The 13195-nt window shown below is 36.1% G+C and overlaps 1 protein-coding gene across 12 annotated transcripts in view; it reads right to left on the bottom strand.

Annotated features, from left to right (window-relative positions):
- LOC141132486 (protocadherin gamma-A4-like) overlaps positions 1–13195 on the bottom strand; it is a 489967-nt gene that overhangs the window by 300855 nt on the left and 175917 nt on the right. The window contains exon 1 of one of the 12 annotated variants that reach the window (XM_073620917.1): positions 7887–10447. The exons of 10 other annotated variants lie outside the window; for them this stretch is intronic. In XM_073620917.1, coding sequence (XP_073477018.1) covers positions 7887–10316 — 2430 coding nt within the window. In that variant the 5' untranslated portion in view covers positions 10317–10447. Of the gene's footprint in view, positions 1–254; positions 2856–7886; positions 10448–13195 lie in introns of those variants that run through there. One more of the 12 variants, XM_073620908.1, reaches the window with a different exon arrangement.

Here is a 13195-nt window from a genome sequence, read left to right as displayed (position 1 = left end):
TGAAGCAATAGATAAATAATTTCATTTATTATGATTAGGACTTCATCCTGAAGACTGTCATAATGTGGACCTGAAAGCAAACTAAGCCTATGCGCCAATGTGAACTATACTTGCCTCACTTTGTTTCATATATTTTAGATTTCTTAACATAAACCAAACATAATTATAAATTAAATTGTAAATATAGTCTTTGCATACCGAAAGTGAAAAACACCTACAAGGAGACTTCATCAAACTTAGACATAACAACTTACCTGAGGGACTCCACTTGATTGATGCACTTCTTTAAAACTTTCATTTCCAAGACCTGAATCGTCTGTGTCAATAAGATTATCCACAGGAACATTTTGAATTGATTTTGAAAGGCCCATATCACTTTCTGATGGGTCTAATGCCACACATACATTGTAAGAATATGGCAAGGGCAAAGTTCCATCACTATACATAGAAAGTATCCTGGAATCAACTGGAGGATATAGGCTTGTAGTTAAAGTTCCAAAGTTCGGTAATGACTTTGACTCCTTGCATTTTGATATGATGACTAAGATAACAGTTATAATAAACAAAAAAGAGATCAATGCTAAAGCAATAACCAAGTACAATTGCAAGTGTGACTGAGGATCTTCGTTGGTAAATTGATTACTGAGTTTAGGAACAATCTGCTGGAAATTATCTGCGACAATGAGGTTTAAGGTGACTGTGCCTGAGAGAGATGGAATGCCATTATCTCTCACCATCACCACAACATTCTGATTCAGTAAATCTTTCTCCTGAAAGATGCGCAATGTCCTGATTTCTCCTGTATGTTCATTAATGAAAAAAATTGATGGTTCTGACATTTGTACAAAATGATAAGAAAGCCAAGCGTTATGTCCCGAGTCTTCGTCCACTGCAACCACCTTTGTTATTAATGAACCAGGTTCAGCTGTAAAAGGAACTATCTCAAATGCATCCCGCCCACCACTTCCTGGTGATGGGAATAAGATTTTTGGAGCATTATCATTCTGATCCACTATACGAATATGCAAAGTTGTATTGCTACTCAGAGATGGGGATCCATTATCTGTAGCAATTATTTGTACAAAAAATTCCTTTTGGTGCTCAAAGTCAAAAGATTTCTGAGCATAAAGAGCTCCAGTCTCCATATTGATGGAAAGATAAGAGGACAATGGGAGGTCTCCTATATTTATTTTGGATATTGAATAAATAATTTTTGCGTTATCTCCAGCATCAGGATCAGAAGCTTGGATACTGTATACTGAGACGCCTGGTAAATTGTTCTCTACTATGTAAATAGCATAAAAAGGTTTCAGAAAAACTGGCGGATTGTCATTAACATCAGATACATCCAGTCTGATGGTTCTTCTGCTGGAAAGTGGAGGTGATCCTCTGTCAGTAGCTACAATTGTGATGTTATAACCGGACACTTTCTCTCTGTCTATTTCACCTGTTGTACCAATTCTATAATAGCTGTCAGTTGATAATACTAAATTAAATGAATCTTGTTCCATCAATTTGCAATCAATGTATCCATTTTCTTCAGAATCTTGATCATCAACTTCAATTAGAGCTATTACTGTTCCAGGTATGGAATCCTCCAGAATGGGGGAAAATAATGATGTGATTGATATCTCTGGAGCATTATCATTTTCATCCATGACTTCTACCAGTACCTTACAATGAGTGACATGGCCACCTCCATCTTTTGCTTGTATTGATAATTCATAATTTCTTGTTAACTCAAAATCTAATTTCCTATTTATTTTTATATTACCTGTGTTTGGATTAATGCTGAAAGTCCCTGAGTGGTGTACACTTCCTGATGTTTCACTGAAAGAATAGTTTATTTGTGCATATATACCTTCATCTTTGTCAGTAGCATTCACAGTAATGATTGTAGTATTAATCAATACATTTTCACTTGTGCTGGTTTTATATACTGCCTGTGTAAATACTGGAAAATGATCATTAGCATCTATGACAATGACCCTTATTAACGCAGTGCCAGTTCTCATAGGTTTTCCTCCATCAGTAGCTGTTAATGAAAATTCATGTACATTTTGAGATTCTCGATCTAATGTTTTTTCTAGCACAAGTTCAAGAAATTTACTCCCATCTGAATTGATTTTCTCACTCAGTATAAAATGCTTGTTGTCACTAAGCTTATATGCCTGTACTGAATTCACATCCAAATCTGGATCTTTAGCATTTTGTAAAGCAAATCTTGAACCTAGTGCTGTTGACTCCATTGCTTCAAATGTAAATGTGTCAGAATAAAACACTGGAGGATTATCATTTATGTCCTGAATGTCTATCTTAACTCTATAGACATGCAAGGGATTTTCAACCACAGCATCAAAGGTTAAAGAGCAGGTAGCTGCTGCTCCACACAAAATCTCTCTGTCTATCCTGTCCTTCACATATAGGATTCCATTGTCTAAATTTACATAAAAATATTTCTCTGAAGCGCGTGATACAATTCTCAGTTTTCTAGATGAGAGCTGTTTATTCTCTAATCCAAGATCATCTGCAATATTTGCTATAACAGAGTCTTTTCTCATTTCTTCAGCAATGGAATAATGAATCTGACCAGAGACTGAATGACACAGCCAGAAAAGTAAGAAGATAAATGTTACTTGCCATCCGATTCCCTTGTTATTCTGTATCTGTTTTTTCATTCCAGTTATTTTCATCTTCTGAAATCCTCATGTAATTTATATTCCAGTGAATTAAGAACCGAGGTACTGAGTTGTTCAATGTAAGAAAACAGCAGCCCTGAAAGCTGAGTGGAGAAAATCCAGAAAATGGATGTGCCTCTTCCTACAGATCTGCAGTGTGTGTGAATGATGAAAATACCAGTGGATCTCGTTTTGTATTCTTTTCCTTATTGGTCAAACAGCGGCGCTCTGAGGCAAAACTGAGGAACTGCAATCCTAAGAATTGTTTTTAAAGCATTCATTGTTTTATCTAACAACATCTTTCTAAATTAAAATGAAGTATATAAAGTATGATCAATTTAAATCACTGTTCTGGCAAGAAGAGAATGCAAAACACAAATATCTTCATAAATAAAGTTTAAAAAAAAATAAATAAAAAAAATATATAGTCTGTGTAATAAGACTACTTTAACATTATTTTCAAGTTAAATTTATAACAGGCCCTCTAACTGAACATGGTCTACCATCAAATATATAATAGTTGGGTTTATTCTAAATAGCTTACGTAAAAAAATGAAAAAGCTATGCATTATGTAGCTGCAACTATTTAAATGGAACAATCCAATTCATTCTGTATATTTTCAACTGAATTCCTACCTATTTATTTGACCCGAGTGTAAAGGCAATACAGAAACGTAATAGAAAAAGCATTTAGTATTACTATACTAGTACTATATAGCTCCTTACTGTTTCACAAAAAAATTGTTTCTACTTCCTATTTCAGCAATATTCCTTAATATTAAAATTATAATACAATAAAATTGTTGGAAAAATATTAAAAAGTTTCATTGTTGGCTAAAGACTAATGCAATATCTAATACACATTTTTTCTAACAAGTGTTAGGAAATTTGTGGATTTGTACTTGAATTCTAATGCTGGCTGTGATTCCATTGGCGACATTTCCTTCACTTTTTATCTCTGTAATGCTAGGTAATGAAAGAAAAATGGTGATCATTTAGATAGGAAAGCTTAGAAATTAAAAGCTGACATTCTAATTCATCCCCACTCTTTAAATAAAGTGATGTTGTTGATGTCTTTGACCCTGTTGTAGTGATTTCTCATCACTTCACTCCATGTCACCAGAACAGAAAGAGATAAGAAATGGCCACAATGGGGACAACAAAACAAAACAAGCTCAAATTTTATCTCACTCTGTACAAAACAAAAATATAGTATTGCTGTAATCTTGGGTCAGTGTGACTCTGGAGCCTTGCAATGCATACAGGCAGAGATTAGCACTGAGGGGGGTGTACATATGTGTACCAACCAGTCAAGGGGATATCAGAATGTATGACAGTTGGGAGTGAAGTTATGTTTGGATGTCAATTTCAAAAATATAAAGTATTAAAAAGAAGAAAAAGCAACCAAATTGAATAACAGTGGATTAATGGTGACTCACAAAAAACAACATAAGTTTCCACCTATCTGTTTCAGTAGAACAGTCATGATTATCTCTAGAGCTCATGCTTTACTGCACTTAATAGGCATGTTTTAAAGAAGCTATCACATGCATTTTACTAGAAATATACACAAAAATATCACTTTCCACAAATCAGTTTTCCAAAACATTTTGCACTATGCACTTTTACAATGTAAAATGTGTGCAGTATAAAGACATTCGCTACTCCATCTCCTTCTGTCTTTACCTGTTAATGTTTAAGTGTATGCAAATGCAAAAATTTGGTTGTTTTAGATGTAGAGAATGGTTAGAACCTCTGTCAAAGTTTTTATTGTTGTCTGTGCCTATGCTGGAGAAATGTACCCCTTTAACTGTCCTAGTGACCATTGTCCCTGAGACATCCTAAATTTTAGATCTGTCAGCAGAGCAAAAGGGGAGTTTATATCATCCAACATGGACAAATGTCCTAGTGACACCTGCCCAATTTGGAAATTCTCTAACTCCAGGGAGAATTCCTCTTATTTTTTGTTTTGTCTTCAGGACAGGCACTGGGACGCAGACAGCAAAAAAAGAAAAACAAACAAACAAACAAACAAACAAACTCAAGGGTTTAATATTTTCCCTGCTCTATCAACTAAACATTTAGCTATACATAGGCTTTAATTCATTAGTGGCAAAATCACACATTTTAGCAGTACCATGGATGTGGGCTTTCTTCTGCAGCACTGCATGTGCTTTTTTTTTTTTTTTCTCAAATAATTTTTGACTGCTTTGTGAGATTTACAAAAAAAACATTAAGAAAAACAAAAAACAGAAAAAATAAATTACACAAAAACAGGCAGCAGGCTTATATACCCACCCTAATCCAGCCATGAATCGCATCCCTAGATATAATAACAATAACTAGTAATTACAATTATTGCAGAGTTGAAAAAATGTCAGTCTAGACAAGCATTGTATCCTAAAGATGTACACTTTGCTACTCACTCCCCTACTCATGCAGGGAGCTACTAGAAAATCAAAATATTGTGATGTAAACCATATCCAATGTATCAGCGAGAAAATTGCCGCAGTCTCTACTAGAAAACAAAAACAAATGATACAACCTCAAAATCAGTGCAGTTAACCCGTGTGTGCCACTCTTCAAACATAGGGGGTAGAGGAAATTTGCGTGCCAGAAATATTATTCTAGTAAGAGGGGTTCTGACATACGGTTCAAAGCTTCTTCATCTATAAAACCTAGTACATATGTTAGAAAATCATTATTCAAATTTGAATATTCATTATTGAAATGGTTTAAATTATTAGATGTCAGTAATGAACCAGCTCAAGGCAGTGCCAGAGCATGCGTAAGAGATCAGCGGGGGAGCCCCAACAGCATGTGCAGTCAGGACTCTCCCTATTGTTCCATATGCCCTTTGGATCACAAATAGGTGCGTGGGCGAAGGGTAGACAAATAAAACCTGCTCCAGTACCGCTAGCTGCTCCTCATGATCTCCTCATTAAGCTCTCCAATATTTTTTACCCATCCTGTCCTGCCAGGGATATGAAGATTGACCTGGGACTTATCCAATAGTGACCTATAGAGCGAGGAAATAAATCCCTTCCTATATGAAGTATTAGTGAGAGAGTCTATAAGAGGAGTGCGGATCAAGCTCAGATTGGTTGATTTGGCCTGTACTAAAAGGGCGTGACGTAGCTGAAAATACAGGAAAAATCTATGAGGGGAAATGTCAAACTTCCACTGCAGGTCACATTATATAATTTTCTTATTCAATTTCCTTTAGCTTTACCTCAAACTATGTGGTGCAAGGGCCTGCCTGACTGCATTTAGGTTTGACCTCATACTATATGGTTTTGGTAAATCTAAAGAAAAATTGTACAAGAAAATTGAAACATTAAAACATTCACCTAGGTCAAAGGGTTTTAAGACTTATCTATGTGTTTTAGTGCTGGAAACACAATCCAAAGCATGCTCTCATAAAGCTGTCTTGTACTAATGAACAGAACCTGGGAGGACTGACTCCCAATCACATGTTTTCCATACTCTCTTACTCCTTTTGAAAGGAGAAAGAAAACAGGACAAAAAAATATATATATACACACTATATTGCTAAAAGTATTGGGACACCTGCCTTTACACGCACATGAACTTTAATAGCATCCCAGTCTTAGCCTGAAGGGTTCAATATTGAGTTGGCCCACCCTTTGCAGCTATTATAGCTTCAACTGTTCTGGGAAGGCTTCCTACAAGGTTTAGAAGTGTGTCTATGGGAATGTTTGACCATTCTTACAGAAGCGCATTTGTGAGGTCAGGCACTGTTGTTGGACGTGAAGGCCTGGCTCACAGTCTCCGCTCCAATTCATCCCAAAAGTGTTCTATAGGGTTGAGGTCAGAACTCTGCGCAGGCCAGCCAAGTTCCTCCACCCCAAACTTGCTCATCCCTGTCTTTATGGACCTTGCTTTGTGCACTGGTGCACAGTCAGATTGGAACAGGAAGGGGCCATCCCCAAACTGTTCCCACAAAGTTGGGAGCATGAAATTGTCCAAATCTTAGTATGCTGATACCTTAAGAGTGCCCTTCACTGGAATTAGGAGGGGCCAAGCCCAACCCCTGAAAAACAACCCCACACGATAATCCCCCTCCACCAAATGATTTGGACCAGTGCACAAAACAAGGTCCTTTAAGATATGGATGAGCGAGTTTGGGGTGGAGGAACTTGACTGGCCTGCCAGAGTCCTGACCTCAACTGATAGAACACCTTTGAGATGAATTAGAGTGGAGACTGCAAGCCAGGCCTTCTAATCCAACATCAGTGCCTGACCTCACAAATGCGACTTCTGTAAGAATGGTCAAACATTCCCATTGACACACTTCTAAACCTTGTAGGAAGCCTTCCCAGAACAGTTGAAGCTATAATAGCTGCAAAGGGTGGGCCAACTCAATATTGAACCCTTCAGGCTAAGACTGGGATGCCATTAAAGTTCATGTGCATGTAAAGGCAGGTGTAATGTTATATATTAGCTAGATAAGGGCTTGACCTAGGTCAGCGTCAGAGTCAGTATGTTTTAGGTAGAAAAACTTTTATTCATTATTAGTGTTTTTATATAAGATTAAAAAAAAACTACAAACAAAATGTGCACTATTGTTTTCTGGCCCTAGTATAGTTATAAACAACATATATCATTATATATGGTATCACTGCAAACATCAGAATTTATTTTGGCAGTTTTTTGGTGGTGGGTCATGGTAATGGCAAGAAATATACATTTAAATTTTGTTAAGAAGTATGATTCTGGTACATGCTGTTTATGATACATTATACGTTTAAAAAAAGTTAAATGTAAACAAAATAATCAAAAACGCAGATCAGCTAGTTTGTTTCTCTTTAAAAGCAGGAAAATCTTGCAAATGTATATTATTACAACACACAGGTAACTTATCAGGGACCATTAGTGTAGTGTATCAACACGTCTTTTCTGTATCAGTTTGCTGGTTTTAGGTCATGGTATGAAGCATTTTTTAAATCTGCTGATTTGTGGGGCAGCAGATAAGTTCCTTATAAACATAGGCCTTAAACTTCAGTCTGAAGATTGTCAGACCAGGGACCTGAAAGTCAGCTTGCCTCACTCTGCAACCAATATCCTGCACTAGTTGACATTTTACTAACATAACTGAAAAAGCAATTCTTATATTGTGCTTTTTTAAGGACAGAGTAAAAAAAAACACACATTAAAACATTAATACGTGGGAGTATTATAATTTACCTGAATAACTCCAGTGGATGGAAGTGCTTGTTTTAAACTCTCATTTCCAAGACCTGAATCATCAGTATCAATCAGATTGTCCACAGGGACATTTTGATTTGACTTTATAAGACCAAAGTCACTTTCAGATGGGTCCAAAGCCACACATACATTATAGGAATAGGGGAAAGGTAAAGTTCCATCACTATACATAGAAAGTATCCGGGGATCAGCTGGAGGATATAGGCTTGTGCTTAAAGTTCCAAAGTTTGGTATTGGTTTTGACTCCTTGCATTTTGATATGATGACCAAGATAACAGTGATAATAAACAACAAAGAGATCAATGCTAAAGCAATCACTAAGTACATTTGCAAATGTGACTGAGGATCTTCATCAGGAAGTTGATTGCTGAGTTTAGGAACAATCTGCTGAAAATTATCTGCAACAATAAGACTTAATGTGACTGTGGCTGTGAGGGATGGAATTCCATTATCTCTCACCATCACTACAACTTTCTGATTTATTATATCTTTCTCTTGAAAGATACGCAGCGTCCTGATTTCTCCTGTATGTTCATTGATGGCAAAACATGATGGTTCTGATATTTGTATGAAATGATAAGAAAGCCAAGAGTTATGTCCAGAGTCTTCATCCACTGCAACCACCTTTGTTATTAAAGAACCAGGTTCAGCTGTGAAAGGAACCATCTCAAATGCATCCTGCCCACTTCCTGGGGATGGGAACAAGATTCTTGGAGCATTATCATTCTGATCGACTATACGGATCAGTAATGTTGTGTTTGTACTCAGAGATGGAGATCCATTGTCTCTAGCAGTTACTTGTACTGAAAATTCCCTGTGTTGCTCAAAATCAAAAGATTTCTGAGCGTAAAGAACCCCTGTCTCCCTGTTAATGGAAAGATAAGAGGGCAAAGGGAAATCTTCTGCATCGATTTGAGATATTGCATAAAAAATGTTAGCGTTTTCTGCCGCATCAGGATCAAAAGCTTGTATACCGTATATTGAGGCACCTGGTAAATTGTTTTCTGGTATATAAACAACATGAGAAGATTTTATAAATATTGGTGGATTATCATTAACATCTGATATATCCAGTCTGATGGTTCTTCTGCTGGAAAGTGGAGGAGATCCTCTGTCAGTAGCTACAATTATGATATTATAACTGGACGATTTTTCTCTGTCTATTTCATCTGTTGTAACAATTCTATAATAACTGTCAGATGACAATACTAAACTGAAAGAGGGCTGTTCTATTAGCTTGCAATCAATGTATCCATTTTCTCCAGAATCCTGATCATGAACTTCAATTAGAGCTATTACTGTTCCAGATATGGAATCTTCTGGGACAGGAGAAAATAATGATGTGATGGATATCTCAGGAGCATTATCGTTTTCATCCATGACTTCTATTAAAACTATACAATGGGAAGCAAGAGCACCTCCATCTTTTGCTTGTACTGACAGTTCATAATTTTTTGTTAATTCAAAATCTAACTTCTTATTTATTTTGATTTCTCCAGTTATTGCATCAATGCTGAAAGTTCCTGTATGGTGTACACTTCCTGATGTTTCACTGAAAAAATAATTTATTTGTGCATATATACCTTCATCTTTGTCAGTAGCTTTCACAGTAATTATTGTGGTATTAATTGGCATATTTTCATTTACACTGGCTTTATATGCTTCCTGTGTAAATACTGGAAAGTTATCATTAGCATCTGTGACAATAAATATTATCAGTGCAGTACCAGATCTAATAGGTTTTCCTCCATCAGTAGCTGTTAATGAAAATTCATGCACATTTTGTGATTCTCGATCTAATGGTTTTTCTAGCACAAGTTCAAGATATTTACTCCCATCTGATTTGATTTTCTCACTGAATGCAAAATGCTTGTTGTCACTCAGATTATATGTCTGTACTGAATTCATACCAAAATCTGGATCTTTAGCATTTTGTAGAGCAAATCTTGTCCCTGTTGGTGTTAATTCAATTGCTTCAAAAGTGAATGTGTCTGGATAAAACACTGGAGGATTATCATTTATGTCCTGAATGTCTATCTTGACTCTAAATATAGTTAATGGATTTTCAAAAACAGCATCAAAGGTTAAAATGCAGGTAGCTTCTGCCCCACACAGTGTCTCTCTATCTATCCTGTCCTTCACATAGAGATTTCCATTATCTAAATTCACATAAAAATATTTCTCTGCAACACGTGATACAATTCTTAGTTTTCTTGGTAAGATCTGTTTAATATTCAATCCAAGATCATTTGCAATGTTTGCTATAACAGAGTCCTTTCTCATTTCTTCTACAATGGAATAATGAATCTGACCAGAAACTGAATGACACAGCCAGGAAAATAGGAAGGAAAATATTACTTGCCATCTGATTCCTTTGTATATCTGTTTATGATTTTTCATTCCAGTCATTTTCAGTTTCTGTAATCCTTAAAGAATTTATAGTCCAGTGAATCTGAAGGATGTTCTGAATTGTTCAATAGAAGAAAAAAGCAGCCCTGTAGACTGTAGACTAAATAGAATCCAGAAAATGGCTGTGTCTCTTGTTGCACATCTGCAGTGTGTGTATGTGAATGATGAAAATACCAGTGGATCTCCAGTTCTGTATTCTTCTCCTTATTGGTCAAACAGCGGCGCTCTGAGGCAAAACTAGTGAACTGCAATTCTTAGGAATGTTATGAAAGCATATACTTTTAAAGCTATTGAAACCTTCCTAAATTACAGCTATGAAGAGTAATACTTAGATTATATAAAACAAAGAATTTGTTAAATAAAATATAGTTAAATACATTTTTGAAAAACACTTTTTTATTTTTTATATTTAATTTTTTATATCTTTCTTTGAAACTCATTCATTTAAAAAAAAACAAAAAACTATGTTTAAAGCTGAACTCCAGCCAAACGTTTTTAAAATACATCTCATAATTGCCACAAAGTATATATATATATATATATATATATATATATATATATATATATATATATATATATGCATTCATCAGCCAGTAAGCTGCGCATGGGACGCACTTGGACATTCCAACATTACAATGATCCAAAACACAAGGCCAAGTCGGCCTGTCATTGGCTACAGCAGAATAAATTGAAGGTTCTGGAGTGGCATCTCAGTCTCTTGACCTCAATATCATTGAGCCACTCTGGGAAGATCTCAAACGTGCAGTTCATGCAAGACAGCCCAAGAATTTACAGGAACTGGAGACTTTTTGCCAAGAGGAATGGGCATGGGTATTAAGAACTGGGATATGCAAACTTTTGATCAGGGTCATTTCTGTTGCCATTATGATATAAAAAGAATAAACACAGTTGATTTATAATAAATGGCTTCAACCAAACACTAACCATGAGTGAAAGAAATGTTTTTGTGTTATGGTTCATATTCTCTGGAAAATGGCCAAGAAATCATAAATTCTGCCAGGATATGTAAACTTATGAGCACAACTGTATATATATTCATGCTGCATCAATTTTAAACCCAGCATGTCTAATATGACAGGCAGCACCATATGTTAAAGTCACCCACAGATGTCAATGGGGCTGCACCACAATCATGACCGAAAAAAAAAAAACAGGCTTTAGGAGGCAGTAGCAAGACCTCTGAAAAGTGATAAACTGCACTGATGCCTGCGTGAACAAGCCCCAAGAGACAAATCAAGAGCAACTCCCACTAACAGTTTTTGTGCAGTCACAGCAACATTTTTTGTTGTTGTGGAGAAATGTTTAAGCCATAAGAATACAAGCTTGTAAACACGCCCACCAGTGCTACAGTGTATATGGTGGTTTGTCCCAACCCCTGTTACTGCCACTTTTGGCCAGTTTCAGAATGTTAAAAATGACAGATCTACTGGCTGGATCAATAAGTAATTTTGGCAATAGTTCCATTATATAATGCAGTAATTTATAGCTTTTGAACTGATTCGCAAATAAGAGATTATGCTTTTTTCTTTTGGCATTATATATTTTAAGAAATAGAAACATGATTTCATAGTTGCCAACATAGCAAACGTTTCATTACATTTTACTGAAGAAGTAATTGACCCTTCCCTACATCTCAAAATATTTAGTGAATTTGGCTATGTATAGTTTTGCATTCTTTATAAAAAAAACTGTAATCTCTGTAATCATAAGTAACTTAAAGACTAAAGGAATTACAAGAGATAAAAGTTTGATACTATATAAAAAGGGAGGTCAAACTAAAATATAAATACAACTCTGTTTCTGTATGAATGCATGGAAATAAACAATCCGGTGATTTCATGAATTGTATGAGTGTGCTCTTTTTTAAGTTCTTTATCTAATATTTTTCTATTTATAAGATAAAAGTGTAACAAGAAAATGTTGTTAGTTTTGCATAAACTATCGAAGACCGGCTTTTAGATTTCATAATGCTATTTGTGGCCAAGCTAGGAAGAAGCAGCAAATGAGTAAGGGGAAATTTTTCCCATTGGGGACACAGACATTGACAAAAAACTGATAGAAGAATTTTAGTAGTGGTATGCTTGACCTTAGTGTAGGGGGGATTTCCCTCTACACAGGTCTTTTTAAGCATCCCTTAAAGTGCTTGTAAACCCCTTTTTAGAACTTGTACCTATAGGTAAGCCTAGAATAAGGCTTACCTATATGTACTGTAAATATCTCCTAAACGTGCGCCGTTTAGGAGATATTTACCTTGTAGTGCATCGATGGTGTCATCAGCGCATGCACTGGAAAGAAACAACCCTCTTTGCTGTTTCTACCTGAGCGAGTGCCGTGACTGGCAGCTCCGACGCGCATGCGCGGGAGTGACATCACGTGGCTCCGGCCAATCACACAGCCGGAGACTGCGGCCCTGGAAGGAAGAGGGGCGAGGATGGATGTGGTCTCCAGCGGGGACAATGCAGGATTTGTTTGCAGGTAAGTGCCACATAATGGGCTAGTATGCTTTTACTTTGCAGGGTTTGCAGAGAACAAAATAGGAAGTAAAACCCATCATTGTTTACTTCCTCTTTAGGTACAAGATGGGCCCTGCACAGACCTTGGGGTAATGTTGCAAGTGGCCTCCATACACCCGTGCAGAGTTGGTCTTAATTACCACCAGTTTCATAGGGGTTAGGGCTATTTTAATTGCCCTGATGTTCTTTTTTGCACCTAACAGAAGATTAGATAAATTAACTTAGAAGAAAATAAAACTACAATATGCAATATTCACAAATTTCTATTTCATTTTGCCTTATGTGTACATTTTATGCTGTCAAAAGTATTTGATAGTCATTTTTTTGGGGATATCATTCTACCAT

Source organism: Aquarana catesbeiana, linkage group LG03 (genome assembly GCF_042186555.1).
Source record: "Aquarana catesbeiana isolate 2022-GZ linkage group LG03, ASM4218655v1, whole genome shotgun sequence".
Classification (NCBI taxonomy): Eukaryota; Metazoa; Chordata; class Amphibia; order Anura; family Ranidae; genus Aquarana; species Aquarana catesbeiana.
Note: the sequence above shows the minus strand (reverse complement) of the source record. Positions and strands in the feature narration are given on the sequence as shown.